The sequence below is a fragment of the Pseudogymnoascus verrucosus genome (assembly GCF_001662655.1).
Source record: "Pseudogymnoascus verrucosus strain UAMH 10579 unplaced genomic scaffold scaffold_11, whole genome shotgun sequence".
NCBI lineage: Eukaryota > Fungi > Ascomycota > Leotiomycetes > Thelebolales > Thelebolaceae > Pseudogymnoascus > Pseudogymnoascus verrucosus.
This window is the reverse complement of record NW_017263662.1, coordinates 274187-289415: the sequence shown is the minus strand read 5'-3', so window position 1 is coordinate 289415 and position 15229 is coordinate 274187. Positions and strand designations below refer to the sequence as shown.

At 48.7% G+C, this 15229-nt stretch overlaps 5 protein-coding genes across 5 annotated transcripts; 3 read left to right on the top strand and 2 right to left on the bottom strand.

Moving 5' to 3' along the window:
- Window positions 1-105: 105 nt before the first annotated feature.
- On the top strand, window positions 106-2123 carry VE01_03562 (uncharacterized protein). The gene is made up of 5 exons (XM_018273049.2): window positions 106-666; window positions 718-778; window positions 833-1076; window positions 1135-1363; window positions 1419-2123. Exons 1-5 carry the CDS (start codon window positions 408-410, stop codon window positions 1589-1591), a joined length of 966 nt encoding a protein of 321 aa, XP_018132306.1. The 5' UTR covers window positions 106-407; the 3' UTR covers window positions 1592-2123.
- Window positions 2124-2170: 47 nt separating this feature from the next.
- VE01_03561 (uncharacterized protein) lies at window positions 2171-3764 on the bottom strand (the record flags this gene model as incomplete). Its single annotated transcript, XM_018273048.1, has 3 exons — window positions 2171-2466; window positions 2552-3103; window positions 3632-3764. 3 exons carry the CDS (start codon window positions 3762-3764, stop codon window positions 2171-2173), a joined length of 981 nt encoding a protein of 326 aa, XP_018132307.1.
- A 2327-nt stretch (window positions 3765-6091) lies between these two features.
- On the top strand, window positions 6092-6548 carry VE01_03560 (uncharacterized protein; the record flags this gene model as incomplete). Its single annotated transcript, XM_018273047.1, has 3 exons — window positions 6092-6179; window positions 6227-6288; window positions 6375-6548. The coding sequence occupies 3 exons, from the start codon at window positions 6092-6094 to the stop codon at window positions 6546-6548; spliced, it is 324 nt and encodes a 107-aa protein (XP_018132220.1).
- A 751-nt stretch (window positions 6549-7299) lies between these two features.
- Window positions 7300-9153, top strand: VE01_03559 (uncharacterized protein). The gene is made up of 4 exons (XM_018273046.2): window positions 7300-7664; window positions 7779-8167; window positions 8236-8768; window positions 8840-9153. The coding sequence occupies exons 1-4, from the start codon at window positions 7481-7483 to the stop codon at window positions 9012-9014; spliced, it is 1281 nt and encodes a 426-aa protein (XP_018132401.1). The 5' UTR covers window positions 7300-7480; the 3' UTR covers window positions 9015-9153.
- Window positions 9154-10747: 1594 nt separating this feature from the next.
- Window positions 10748-15084, bottom strand: VE01_03558 (uncharacterized protein; the record flags this gene model as incomplete). The annotated part of the gene is made up of 3 exons (XM_059463540.1): window positions 10748-13849; window positions 13898-14561; window positions 14612-15084. The coding sequence occupies 3 exons, from the start codon at window positions 15082-15084 to the stop codon at window positions 10748-10750; spliced, it is 4239 nt and encodes a 1412-aa protein (XP_059319875.1).
- Window positions 15085-15229: the final 145 nt, after the last annotated feature.

Sequence of the window (15229 nt, the reverse complement as noted above, 5' to 3'; positions counted from 1 at the left end):
CTGAGTCGGGTTATTCAGCTGAGCTAATAGCTCACTCAGCTCGGTTGCCCATACTGAAGTTACTTAGTATGTAAGTAACGTATTAATCAACCATTATTAACACTAAATACTAAATATGTGAAACCACACCCGTGCGCGTATAGCCATTCCATTTATTTGCTCATCGTCAGGGGATTCGGGTTTTCCCCCAAGTCTACAAATAGCGTACGTGGGCTCGTAGATTAGATACCAATTCGACTGGTTTCGACTGATTATATTCTTCTCCTTTACTATACTCTACTGTGAAGCTTCTCCTCCGTTACCTGAAGGAATCGATCACGGGAACTGGAGATCATCACACGATTTGGTGTGCAGTCCCCCGCGTCCAGCAATTACTGCCAACAAATATTTGAAGATCGTGACATACGATGTCCATTCTCCCTCAAGCCAAATTCTGGAGAAGCAAGCACGATGCTGAGAGATTACCGTCGGCAGCCATCGCTGTTCCATTCGCTGGTCGCATTGGTGCCAATCAAGAGTTCTCCCTGAACAAAGACAACTGTGCGCATTTAGAAATATTGCAGAAGTTTCCCGATGCTGCTCCTTGGATCCCACTACGAGATGCCCTATCTTTGCGACACATTCTGCAACCAGCGCTATGGAAGGCCGCATGTGTTGAGGCAGTAGGTCAGTGAGCCCTTACTATTATGCAAGTGACATTAATGTTCACATCACCAGGAACATGTTTGCTAGTATACTTGACCTGCTTCTTTGCTATAGGCTTAAGCCATACTGTGAAGTAAGTTCTTCCTACCTTCTTATTCGCCGAGATCTCGATAATAACGCTACGAAGCATCTTTGCGACTGGGGCACTTGTACCTAGCTTAATTGGTGGATTTACGACGATGTTTGTCCTTCCTTTGTTCATCTTCGCCACAGGTCCAGTTTCTGGAGGCCACCTTAATCCTACCATCACCCTCGCCACATTCTTCGGGCGCCTATCGACGTTGCCGCGATGCATTCTATACGTCGCATTTCAGATGTTTGGAGGAGCCATGGGAGGTTTACTGTTGAGAGCAAGCTTCGACACGAGAGATGTACGTTATCCCTTTTCTCTTTGGGCCGTAGAGAACCTATGCTGATGCGCCCACACAGTTCGTCGTTCCCGGTTGCTTTATTGATACCACAAAAGTCTCATTGGGCAGCGCGTTCGCCATGGAATTCACCACAGATTTCGCGTTAATCTTTCTCGCGTTTAGTGTGGGACTTGACCCTCGACAGCGCTCTGTATTCGGGCCAGCCTTGGGCCCTATCTTTGTTGGCGTGATTTTAGGAGTGTGTACTTTTATGACGGGCTTTGCTCGTATTGGTTACACTGGGTTCTGTGAGTTTCCAAATGAACATTATTTGCAGAACTTCGAATTCTAACATCTCAAAAGCGGGAAACCCTGCACGGTGCTTTGGGGCAATGGTTGGGTCGCACTTTGTTTCTTACCATTGGATACATTGGATAGGACCGTTGGCTGCCTCTATGGTTCATGGGGTGCTATACTATTGTCTTCCACCTTACGACCGAGAGAGGCTTCCAGCTGTGACCGCCGAATCATCTTGAGTTGTGAAATCATCAATCGAAGTCGCAACCATAATATTTAGGTAGCGAGCCTGCTTAATTCAGAATTGTCTATGTTGCTACTTTGCAGCCTGCAAAAGACAACGTCGGCAATAACTGGGCAAAGGGTCACAGCGGAGAAGATCAAAAACCATGGGACTGGTCTATCAGACATCTGGCCAACAGCTGGTTCTCAATAACGTGCTTCGTTATTGCAGTGTTATCCGAGCGAAACGACGTAGCTCCGAAGCTTGCTAGGCAGCAGAAGATTTGGATGGGGGATATTACGGCAGTTTGGCCCAACAATCCGACCACAAAAGTTATCACAATGGGTGGCGAGCAGGGCGATCCGGTGGGCCAATCAGCAAGCTGTGCGAATCTCATACTTCGGAATAAAGCATTTTCTAGCCAGGCTGTTACAATTGGGGACAAGGATCACTAGGGCAAGACATATCTTGAGCGAGCCAAAACATGTGTCAGACCATAATGGCGAGACCAACAGAATAGAGTCAAAGAGAAACAATGTCCATTGCCCCATTAGTTGTTTACTGATTTCCACTCAAGTCAGGTTACTATTCGGAATTATTTTGTCACCTCAACCTCAATCAGCATCCCCTTTCCCTCCTGCGCCACCCTCAAATTCGCAGGCTGAAGCGCTTCTCTGAACTCCCCCACAGCCCCTACTCGTAGGCCCTTGACCCATGTTCCTGAGTTATCTAGAGTGTTTTTCCAGCCAACATTTGACCCTGCTGCTGCCTCTTCCAAAGCAGCATAGTTAGGTGTTGGGTGGAAAGAGGTGTTGATCTCATCATCAGACGCATTGGTGTTGAGATCATGAGGGTAGACAAGTTGGGTGGAATTTTGGGGAGCTTTCCAACCTATAAGTAGGGTCACATTAATAAGATTTCACGGTCTCGAAGGACGTGAGGTTGATTTTTGTACAGTTGATGCCAAGCGGCTTACCACCATTATTCAAAACAATAGTCAAGACTGGGATTTCGTACTTGCTCGCAACCCACAGTGCACTAGATGGCGCTGCAGACATAAAGCTTTCATCGCCGACTACCTGGCAGACTAAGCTCGACCTGTGGGGTTCGTCTCTCTCCAAGTCCGCGAGCGCCATCTTCACGCCTAGCATAGCACCATTGCTCCATCCGATTCCCGTTCCACCGCAATTGATCCAGCTTCCTGGCCGATCACGTTGCAATTGATTGTAGAGTTCCTTTGCTAAAGTGACAGCTCCAACGACGAATGTCGTTGAGTCCGCAACCGATGTTTTCAATAGACTGCCGACATTGTGTATATCTAGTCCATCTCCATCATCCAAACGAGGTTGAGACACAATTTTTTCGACACGAGCTTTGTGTACAGCGGCACGCACTACACCACGAGCTTCATACTTTGGGTCTTTTAGTGAGGTAGTAATCGAGACATCACTTTTGATATAATCAACCAGCTGCGTTACGGCTGTGTAGCTGTCCACTTTCCAGCGGCCATGGGCGGGGAAAAAAGATACTGAGGTCTGTTAGTTCAGAGGATCGCTATCTATGTGATATATATCTTAGCATTCTTGGGGGGTGGGTTACGGGACGGAATCCACGGAACGTCACAGTCAAGAAGGAGGATCATATCTGCGTCTTTCGTGCATTTGTGTGTGCTGAAACTAGAGCCCTCGGAGGCGATGTGCGAGAAAGGGAAGCAAACATCCTTCAACGAGTGCGGCAGAAATATCCCAGACAGCATCAGATAGAAGCGCTGCCGGACCAATGGGAACCCATTGCTCTTAATGCAAGGGGTATTGTTCGATCTCTTCTACAAGAACCTCTCATAAACTGGCAATATATACGAGGCCTTTAGGCATAGAATTTACAAACTGTAAAGCACGTCCAATCGTTTGCTTGACATTGAGCCCAGTGCGAATTTCACCAGTGTACCTGCAATATTGCCGCACGATGGCCTTTTGATCGTGAGGTTTTTGTAGTCAGTGCATGTATTCTGTCCGAGAACCAGGGAGTTCGCCGGATTCGGTGTATGGACACAAACCTGCAAAGATGAAGATTAGCACACGACCGACGCTTGCATTATGGATACCCTGGCCGAGAGCTTGGGTGCTAACATCAACATGCACGAGAATAGCTTGCGGACGTCCTGTTACTCGGGCATAACCATCTGCCATCGAGATTGCAGTAATTTCATAAGGACAAGTGATCATTTTGGGCCAACGGTTGTGGCGCTCTCTTTTGCCTTTGACGATAGCCTCGATGATAGATGGGTGATCAGACCCGACATTGACGAAGCAGGTCGTTATACCAGCCTTCTCAATGCATTAAGCGTGATAGTTTTATCATGACTATAAGGCAAGTCGTACCTCCCAAAGTCCCTCAAACAGGGCAAATGAAGTTGTGTATCTCGGTAATTGACTCCTTAGCCTTTCTTGTCTAAATCGAGGTAGATATCGACGATGCAAGTAGTACTCACCCTTTAGAATCATTACGTACATTTCTCGAGGGGGAAGAGATGTAATCGAGAACGTTCTGCGTGACATCGGTGACGAGGCTAACGATAAGAGCTTATAGCCATTATAGTACCGGCCTGTCCTTTGTAACGCATGGACGGATTGCCTATAACCAGCTCCTGGGAGAAAAGCTCCTCATACAGATATTCCAAAGAGTTCGAGATAGCAGTGAGTATCTGCCTAGCCACGGGCAAGATAAAAGTGATAAATCGAGATGTCTGGTGTAAGTTACCCCACCCCGGGGGTCCGGAGATATTGCTCTGTCCCAGAGTAACTATGGGCGAGAAATCTTGCGAACTTGGGAGGGTTCTTGGTGACACCAATGACTAATCTCTAAACCTACTTCTATAACAACCATTATGTATAGACATACGCCCCTGTAGATAGTATTTGAACCTCGATGTCAGAAATGGACAATGTTTATTAATTTGACCTGAACTTTCATTCACATTACCCATCCCCAAAATAGAAATAACTATGACTTGGATATGATGTCTCGGGACAACATATCACCATCCCCCAGAACCACCACTATCCCTTACTAATTACCCCGTCTTACCCCCACCACCCCGGTTCCAACTGCCATCTCGGCACCCAACCCCACACCGCCGGCACTCACCTCCCCCTCCGCCCCTCCTGACAGCGCTAGTCTCAGCCCAGCCCACGCCATCTCGTCGCAGAGCAACTCAGCCGCCCCGCCCCTCCGTCCCCGCCAATCGAGTCAGGGGCATCTGTATGCTTATCTGGGGACGGGGAAACGTTGCGCCTGATCTGGCCATGGGACAGGTAGGTTGGGTTGGTGGACCGCTCGGCAAGGCGCGGATGGCTTGAGGGGGTCCCGATTCCGGTGGCTGGATGGGGGCTGGACCGGGTGGGAGACGTGGATGCATTTCAACGGTCGTGCTTGGCGTGCTGGTTTTGATAGGGCTGGGCTTTTGCTCGGTGCATTTGGTCTTGGGAGGATGGTTATTTGACAGAGTTTGGAGCGCGGTGGGTTATTTGATTTCGATCTGCCAAGGCCTCTGTCTCAGCTGGCTGCTTTTGGTTGAGATCGATGCGAAGCTGGATCTCATCAGAAGAATATTTCCTTTTGTCAATATGTAGTAAAGTTTGATTGATTGCCTGTTATCTAGATCGGTGCTGGTGCGAAGGGTGGCTGCTTACGCCCGATCGATGCTTGTCCCGGTTCTCTCCTTGGCTTGATATTTGGTTGTGCTCCAAATCGATGCCCAGTTGCTTGGTACTGTCAGTGATCAGGCCTAATCCTTCTCTCAAAGCTGACAGTTTTCCTTGATTCACTTCTATTTTTGCTTCAAATCATCATTTGGTTGCCTTCACTAACTCGGTGGCAGACTTGAGGAGCCTTGCCAGCAAATCATCAGGCTACTGTGCTGATCGAATCCGAAATCGTGGTGATCAGCAATCCCTCTGTGCAACCGCCTAAGCTCCCCACGGGCGTCTCTTATCTAAGAGGTTGGTTTGACATGAGTTACGTAGCAGAGCCTCAGAGATGGAGGTGTTGACCCCCTTTTTTTTCCACAACTTCAGTAGAAGCTCTGTGAGACGTCGCGTCGACAGTCAAGCTGGGGATGTGATTCAGAACGTGGCGTGTGAAAGAGGGCGGGATGGAGAGGTGATTGGATATGTTTGGGAATACGAACGGATCGGCAACTTACACAAAACATGGATCTCAGCTATGACAACTGGTTACAGCATTGATGTTTGGCTCTTGCTCGTCAGGCTGTGAAACGCTAAGCCATTTGGATGGTTGAAGTAAAGAGAAGAGCAAAAGTTGGCAGAGGCTTATGACAATGTGATAATTCTCAAGGCTCATCGGCTTAATATACTCCGGTTCTGTCTATTTAAGCACCGTCCTTCTCCCTCTCATCCCCCCGATTCTCTCAAGGTCAGTTCTTTCACCGAACACTTGTCCTGACATCCATTACAATCTTCAATCCCCAGAGACAGTCTAGTTACTTTGCTCCAACATGCAGTTCCAATACGTCCTTGTGGCCATCCTGGCAGCCACCACCCAGGTTCTGGCCGTCCCTGCCACGGAGGCCAAGCCAGCTACTGGTACCTCATCCCCTCCACCTCCACCATCCACCGCTAACACTCGACAGAATTGGTTGCCGTCGCCGAGGGCACAAGGGTCACCGCCGCCACCCCCAAAGCTGACAATGAGGTAATCGCCGATAGTACGTCTTATCCATTTTACTCATATACTGCCCTGGGTTCCTGGGTTTCTGGATTGCAGCTAACAAGGGACAGGATGCTACACGTGCGGATACCCCTGCAGAGGGTATTATTGCTGCGACCCATTCCCCGTGTGTAGATACTACACTTCGCCCTTCCATTGCGTCTGCGCCAACTTCTAGAGCCGGTCGGGTTCATGGCAAGGGACCGATCCAACATCGTGCTCTCTGCTACGGTCTGGAGAATTGAGGTCGCATGCGGCACGGAGATGAATTGATTATTTGATTAGGAATAATTTAGTCTAGCAGAGAGAGATATTGCGAATACATGTATTCTTCTCTATTTGATGATTAAGCTACGGTGCTGATATGTTGTAAAATATAGACCAGCTTTGACATGCCAAAGTGTGGGCGATCCACTTTTGCCTGGTTCGATGGTTCAACACAATATGATACTTATGTTTGATGAGAAAGTAAAACGGAAGACCTCATACATGATTGGGTATCTAAAACCCATCCCTCAAACCTGATACAACTTTCATATTGTCAGTACCACAGAATTTAGACAGACCCGAGCGGCTTTACTCTGATACGAGCCACAAGCTTAAGAGGAGGGAAATGATAACTAGTCACGTGCAATTCGGCCAGTTGATATTGAGGCACGTGATACTAGCGTCTTACCCCACAAAATGCAGAGAGAAAAGACGAAAAAAAGTTCCTGATAGCCGCCAGGCCAGGTACAGTTATGTAAAGATTATTGTAACCCCTAGTACCAAATTCACTTTTTTAAACCATAACTCTCAATTTTATTATAACTAAATGCATTTAATGATAGTGGACTTCATTCTATTATATAATGTGAATTTACGGCTCTAAACTCGTGATTATGAAGTCTTGGCTGTGAATTGGGTTAAAAAAGTGATATTTTGAGGCGCAATCGTTAATGCCGCTAACGCTTCTATGTACCTGGACATGATGCTTCCACACGAGTTAGCGTGATTTGGGGTCCTCGCTCCACTACTCCGCCACCCCCGTTCGACGGCATCACTACTACAGACTCTAATTATCTGTCCCTGTCCCTTTAATAACCTCGTCGTCTTTTACCCTGAGACTCGAATCTACAGCGCCCCGACATGCGGTAACATCTTCCCATAACACAGCAACCACGTCCTAGTCGCCTGCATGGCTCTCTTTCGCCGGAGGCAGCTCATCACAGTCTGTCTCCTGCTCGTCTTCCTCCACCTATGGCTCGGTCGCCCCTTTCTCCAGGCCTCGAAGCCGAAGTACGATGAGGCGTATATCCGACAGAAATACCCTCTTGCGTGGGAACATATATGGAAAAACAGCAACAGTGGGAAAGGAGGAGGTACGCGCGTCCTTGCCCCCTTTGCGCTTCATAGGGGATCCCGGCCTCATTTGCCACCCCAATTGCTATGGGATAATGAATGGAGTTCATGGCTAACATATGTGCGCCTTACAGTATGGTATATTCCCGACGAATGGCGAAAAGACTCCGATCCGCCAACTACCACCATACTCGAAGCCGCGCGGCTGGCGTCCAAGCGCGCTACCGAACTCAAGCACACGATCCCTCACTCCAAAATTCCCTTGATAGTACACCAGACATGGATGAATACGAAGATTGATGAGTGGGCGCCAGACCTTGTGCTGGGCGTGGAGCGCTGGCTCGAATACGCAAAGGCTGAGGGCAGTGGGAGCATGGCGTACTTCCTCTGGCTGGACGATGGTTGCGACCAACTTTTTGCAGATGCGACGCCGGACCTCGTGGATACCCTGAATGCACTACCATTACCAGTCGAGAGATCAGACGTCTTCAGAGTTGTGGTCGCAAACAGCATTGGCGGAATCGTGAGTTCCCCCAAACAACCCCTCATCAACACACAATCCCCCGACAAGGCTAACCCATCCCCCACCAGTACGGCGACATCGACACCCACCCCATCCGCTCCCCCGCCACCTGGCTCGAAGACCGCGACATGACCCCCTGGACCGACCCGCAGTCCAACACCGAATACAGCCCCGCCTCCGGGCACTCCTCTAAATCCACCCCCCAACTCGCCCGCCTTCTCCTCGGCATCGAAGCCGACAACGACCCCAACACCGACACCCACTGGCGCATGGGCTACTTCTTCCCTATCCAGCTCACGCAGTGGGCGCTGGCTGCTGCGCCGAACCACCCGGTGCTCAATCGCTTCCTGGCGAATTTCAAGACCCGCGTCGCGCAGCTGGCGACGCCGTTTGGGGGGAACTTGACAGCGACGGCGGAGGCGGGGGTTTTGGCCAGGGAGGACCCGTTAAAACTTACGGGGCCAGAGGCGATTACGACGGCGGCGATGGTGCAGTTGGAGGATGATGCGGGGTTGAGGTGGGAGGCACTCACGGGGCTGAAGGATGGAGGAAGAAGTAAGGCTGTTGGGGATACGATTATTTTCCCGATTACGGGGTTTAGGTATGTTCCTATTCTCCGCCATTTTTTTCCCTTGGTCGCTATGGTTGGAGTACCGTGCTAACCCTTAACAGTCCCGGCCGCTCGTCTTACGGCAATATGGGCTCGAAGCCCTTGACGGATCCGGATGCGCGATTACAGCATCGTGCGCAGGGAAGCTGGCGCAAGAAGGATATGACGGTTGAGATGGGGAAGCTGTGTAGGACGGTGCTTGGGATGTGTCGTGATTGGTCTAAGGTGCCTCAGTAATAGAAGCGCCAGGCAGCTGCATTTGTATTGTATTGATAGCGGTTATGAGGCATGAAATAGACGCCGCATAGAGTCGGTGTACTTGTATTATAAAGAACCATGAGCATTATTAATCATTCAAATCGCCTTTTTGCAGGAGACTCGAGTTGGATTTTCGTAATGTAAAATTAATTCGGTGGTTATTAACCACCGAATACAGTGTTCGGCGGATATGTATCCGGGTAGTATCCGTGAAGCCCACGGGTAGGGTATATACCCGGCGAAGATCTGACGGGTAGAGTAGGGTATATACCCGGATACATGAGGCTGAATAAAAGCATATAAAAATGAAGCTTTTAGTAGTAATAACCTATCATACTTTTTTATAATAATATCACTATTATTACTAAATATTCGTTCTAAGACTATAGAGGCTACTAGAACTACTAAATATAATAAGTAATAGGTAATAACTACATATTAAGGATATTAGTATGCTTATAAGGCAATAGTTTAAGCATAACGTTGAGACGACGTCTGTAAAATGAAGCCTTAGCGATGCTTGGCTACTCTTGGCATATACCCGGGTATATACCCGGATACGCCGGGTACTCTAAAATATCTACGGGTAGGGTATATAGAGGGTAATTATCTTCTACTCTATATAGTAGTATTAAAATTAAGTAGAGAGGTAGCTCTTATGTCTATTAAGAATAAGAAGGTAATAGGTTCTAATTAAACGACTGTTTGTATGTTAATTAAAGTGTTAAATCTACTTGTACCTAATTAAATTTAAAGTCTACCTATTCTTACTTAGCATAATCACCTAGTCGTCTAGTAATCCTAAGTCCTTATACTAAGTAGAGAGGTAGTTCTACGCCTTAAAAATGATGAATGGTAGGAGTGCCTATCTATATAAATTAACACCTTAGATAATTAACACCTACTCTCTATTCCCTAGCTATATAGTCTTTAGACAGCTCTTTGCTTCTAAGCTTATAACTACCTTTATAGTAGTAATAACTCCTATTACAAAACCTGCTTTATTAAAGTTATAGATGTCCTACTCTAAGATTCTATATTTTGTAACTATGTTTTATATGAGGGAGAACTACCCTTTAATTATCTTTAGATCTTTACATTTTGCTCGTTTATAATCGTACTTCTAATTAAACTTTGATTTAATTTCTATACAACGCTTTATAAAGTTAGTAGTCTAGTTCTTCCTAATAGGGCTCTTGCCTCGTTTAGAGAGTACTAGGTCTGCTATTTCTTATATAGCTTGCAGCTAGGGTAGAAATCCACGCGAATCTAGGTTAAGGATATACTAAACGAGAGCTGACTCTTCGTACAGAGTTAACTTGCGTGAGTTAGGGGTACAGTCGCGTCGAGAAGGCATTCCATTCATTCTGTTGCCTAGGGTCCTACGTGTTACATCAAACGATTCTGCAGCTTGTTAGACACTCTTTAAATGCCCATTTTTAATTGCCTAGATAGCTTGTAGTATTTTATCCTCTTTATTAGAGTATTGGGCTTGCGTTGGTTGTGGCATCGTTGACTGTAGTTAAGTTAACGCGTTTTGGTGTTTTGGTGGGCAACTCGCTTGGGTAGGCAACTCGCATGTGAAATACGTTAAATAATAATAAAAAACATTATCATAGCCAAGGTGAACGTGGTAAATTAGCCAAATGCAATAACACCAATCCCCCAAACTCCCTCCCATATTAAATCGCCACCCTATCTTCAACTTCCTCCTACTCCTTCACTCCCCCCAACTCCCCTCCTCCAACAAGCCTCTCCATCGCCCCTCCCGCCCACCTCAAATCCTCCCACCGTCCCTGCTCCACCGCCCTCCCCCCCTCAACAACAACCACCCACCCCGCCCTCCTCATCATCCTCACATCATGCGTAACAAGCACCACCGCCACCCCATCCCCCAACCTCTCTAACACCTCCCCTACCTTCTCCACTCCCTCCCCATCCAACCCCGCCGTCGGCTCATCCATAACCAACACCTTCGGCCTCCTAACCAACGCCCTCGCAATCGCGACCCTCACCGTTTCACCCCCTGACAACGCCCTTCCCCCCTCCCCAATTTGCGTCTCTAGCCCATCTGGTAACCGCGCCACGAAATCATTTAGCCCCGCTGCAGAGACTGCGCGTTCAATGTTCGCGAGGCTTGTGAGAGGACTGCTCGGTGAGAGGCCGTAGAGGATGTTTTGCGCGAGGGAGGCGGGGAAGAGAGTGGGGAATTGGGGGACGAGTGCCATGTGGGCGCGGAGGTCGGGGAGGGCGAGGTTGGAGAGGGGGTGGTGCGCGAATGTTAGGGATGAGAGATTGGAGGTTGGGGTGTATAGGCCCAGGAGGAGAGAGGTGAGTGTTGTTTTGCCTGACCCGGAGGATCCGACTAGGGCAGTGCTGGTTCCGGCCTTTAGGGTAAGTGAGAGGTTTTGTAGGATTGGGGTTTGTGGTTGTGAGGGGTAGGCAAAGGAGAGGTTGGTCATGCGGATGGGGAGAGGGGTGAGAAGAGTGCGTTGGTGGAGAAGCCGTGAGGATTCACCGGGCGGGAGAGAGGAGAGGCGAAGCATACGGGTTGCGCCGGCGCGGGCGCTGGCGATTTGGGGGATGACGGCGAGGGTGTCGTTTGCGTTGCCGATGCTGAAGAGGAGGAGGGTTATGCAGGCTACGACGTCGTAGAAACTGGCGGCGCGGGTGCCGACGAGGACGGCGCCGTAGAAGAGGATGAGGGCTGTGAGGAAGAAGGTTGTTGATTGGGACATTCCGAAGAATAGACCGCAGAAGGTGCCGCGGCGGAGGCCGATGCGGAATGCTTCTTGAACAGCAATGGAGTTCTTGCGCTGGAAGTGGGATTCTAGTGTGAGCGCCCTGACGATGCGGATGTTGATGAAAGTCTCGGAAAAGACTTCGCCAATAGCATTGGACTTTGCGTCACTCTTGCGTTCAAGGTTTCCAGATACAACCTCAAATCCGCGGGTTATGGCGTAGATAATCGGGACACTAGCTAGACTGACAGCTGTGAGCTTCCAGCACATAATGAATGCCCAGACGACGCCGATGCTAATCATGCAGGCTGCAGCGAATGTGTATCCAGCAAAGCGACCGAGGAGGTTGCGCATTTCTTCTCCACTGCGATCAAGGCTCTCGTTGAGGATGGACAGCGAGTTCTCGGCCTCATCAAACCATGCGCGAGGTTGGTCCAGGATCCGTGTGAGCGCTTCCTTTCGAAGGGAGTCAACCCAGGCTCTGGCACAGCAATCAAGAGAGTAGTAGAAGGTATAGCTGGATGCGCCGTCTGCTACTGCGATGAAGAGGAGCGACAGTGCCCATTTACGCGCTTCTAGCCCTTGGTTCTTAGTCTCATAGAAGGTATTGAAGAGCTTTGCAAGTACATAAGAAAATACAGGCGTGCACGCGGCATAGACGAAGGCACTGACAAACCCAAGTATCAATACCAGCCGTTCTCTCCGGGTAAGACTTGGCCAAATAGTACCCAGAATCGTTTTCAGGGTAGCTGGTCCAGGACGCCTGGAGACCATTTTGGTCTTTTCTGCCGAGACTTGTATGGTACTACCCCTCACCAAGTTAATATACTCGAGATTCAACTCTGATTCCGCAATCCTCGCATCCAAGTCATCTGTTTCTCTTGTGTCAACCCGATACATCATTTCTTTATGGCTGTGAGCCGCCAACCCATTATAGCTGAAGTTCTTCGGCGGATATTGGCTTAACCGATTATGGGATCTCCTGTAACTCGGCTCAGGCGGGTTGGGCAAAGGTTCTTGGGAGCGGAGTGGCCAGGAGATCCGGTTATCTGAAGTGTCATTAGTATGGATAGTATTTGCATACACCGTCGCCATACTGAGAGATGTTCTATTATTGTAGTGATGAGCTTGCTGGCTTGAACCCGGATTATAGGCCAGAAAAGTAGACAGGCGTTGCAACTTTGTCAAGGGTTCCGAGGTTTCTGAGCTGCCTTCCCCAAAGGGGCCGTTTGCGTAAGGGTTGGCAGAGGCTACACGCATATTATTGATCATCTCCGTACTAGTATGCGGTTGTGTTGAGCTCCTGTTTTGATGAATGGATGACACTTGACCACGTTTCTCCTCCATATATTCCTTGTCGCTCTTGATATCTGCCAGAGATGCGAAATTGCCAAAAGGATTCTGAGCGAGCAATTGCCGGTAGCCTTCTTCGACAACTTTCCCGTGGTCGATAACGTAAACAAAGTCCATGTCTTGGATCTGTGATGAATCGTGGGTGATTATTATAGTAGTCTTATCCTTTCTCCACTCTCGAATTGCGTCCATAACGAGGGTTTTATTCACGTGGTCTAGCGCATTTGTTGCTTCGTCCAAAATCAGAATCGGAGTGTCTCGTAGTCGTGCGCGAGCGATTGCAACTCTTTGCTTCTGTCCCCCACTCATGGCAGCGCCCCCTGTTCCAATTACAGTGTTAAGTCCATGGGGTAAGTCGTGAATAACCTCGGTGAGCATAGCCATCTCGCATGCCACGTGGATATCTTCCTCTGTTGGTTGCTTCCCGTCGCTGCAACCAAAGGCAACATTGTTCCACAGAGTATCGTCGAACAAGACACTCTGCTGCTGCACTAGAGTTACATTATTTCGAAGCCAGTTAACATCCAGGGTTTCGATTGGACAGCCATCGATTGAGATCGTGCCTGATGTGGTATCATACAACCGAAGTAATAAGTTCGTTAATGTGCTCTTGCCAGATCCACTTCGACCAAACAAAAATGTTGTTTCTCCAGCAGGGAAGAATAAGTCGACGCCGATAAGCGAAGACTGCGTTGGATTCGATGGATATGAGAATGTGAGCTGTTATAATTAGCGATGCCTACAATATCGAACGAGTTTATCACCTACATTCGTGACCTCGATATCCCCATCACAGACCTCCAATGTCCGAGATCCAGCAACTTTCGAGAGCGGCAACGTATTGTTCAATTCTCCAATAATCCTCCCCAGTGTCGCCCCCGCATATTTGCCCTTGCATAATATCACATATTGCGCCAAGAGCGACGTCACAGCCTGGTTCGCCATCAAGAACGAGTAAAACGTCGTGATCACGTCGCCCGGTGTGAGTTCACCGTCCTTGTGCAACTTGAGACCATACCAGAATCCAGCCATAAACATGACCACCACAAGAAAGCGGGCAGTGCCCATCTGTGAAGCTCTGACCTGCCCTTGGATCATATATGACAAGCCGGCGGCGTTGATTGCAGAAGCGTATTGCCGTATCTCGTGGTTCTGTCCGTTGAACACTTTCACAGTGTCGATTGCATGGAAGGCTGTGTTGGTATATTTTGAGGCTATGTTTAGTTCTCGCCTTTGGGCCTCGATCGCTGGTTGGAGTCGACGTGATATGAGCCACAGAACAAGTGACGCTGTCGGGACGCTCAGTGAAAGGACAAGAGTTAACTTCCACGAGTAATAAAATGCTATGCCAATGGCCATGACAGCCGCTGCAACATCCTTTACGAAGAACCCCATCGGTTGGGATGTCGCCATTTGTAGCTCTCTAACTTGTCTGTTAAAAGTGTCAGCAGATCAAGTCATCTTCGCCCAATACCGACTTACGTTTGTATTCTAATAAGAACGGGTGATATTCCGTCTTTACGAAGGTCGTACCACTCCATTTCTCTCTTCAGCAATCCTGTGAACAGTTTCTGTCTCGCCTGATTTGCTTGTGACTCTCCAAATATCAACCACAATCCAAAGAACCCGGCGTTGGCAAGGCAAGAGCCCACCCCCAGACCTGTGAGGACAATACACCATTTTGAGATACGTCTTATCATTGATGAATAGTTCGTTGATCCAGCCACATACTCTGCTATATCGTCGAAAATAAATCCCATAAAAATCGCCATAGATGGCTTGATTACTCCCGCGGTCATGGAGGAGATCCACGCAGGGATCATGACGGCGAGGTGGCCCCGCACCGCAAACGCAAACATGGACTTCCATGCCGGCTTCGTATCGGAGTCTTCTCTGCCCGCAGTAGAGTTCTCTAACCTTGCCGAAGCCTCATCGCGAAGAGAAGTATCCGCCATCCCCATAAGCCGTCAGTGGCAGTGAAAAATATACAGATGATTGAAAGCGGCAAGCATGATGAAGAAAGTAGGCCAAAGAATTAGTGGGTGTAGTACCACCCAAGTATGAGACAAGTCTGTGAAGGTTCTGGCCGGCATGAACCCC

Coding starts and splice junctions, on each gene's coding strand:
- VE01_03559 (XM_018273046.2), top strand. CDS start 7,481: ATGGCTCTCTTTCGCCGGAGGCAGCTCATCACAGTCTGTCTCCTGCTC. Junction 7,665..7,778: donor CAACAGTGGGAAAGGAGGAG/GTACGCGCGTCC, acceptor TGCGCCTTACAG/TATGGTATATTCCCGACGAA. Junction 8,769..8,839: donor TTCCCGATTACGGGGTTTAG/GTATGTTCCTAT, acceptor AACCCTTAACAG/TCCCGGCCGCTCGTCTTACG.
- VE01_03562 (XM_018273049.2), top strand. CDS start 408: ATGTCCATTCTCCCTCAAGCCAAATTCTGGAGAAGCAAGCACGATGCT. Junction 779..832: donor GGCTTAAGCCATACTGTGAA/GTAAGTTCTTCC, acceptor AACGCTACGAAG/CATCTTTGCGACTGGGGCAC. Junction 1,077..1,134: donor CAAGCTTCGACACGAGAGAT/GTACGTTATCCC, acceptor GCGCCCACACAG/TTCGTCGTTCCCGGTTGCTT.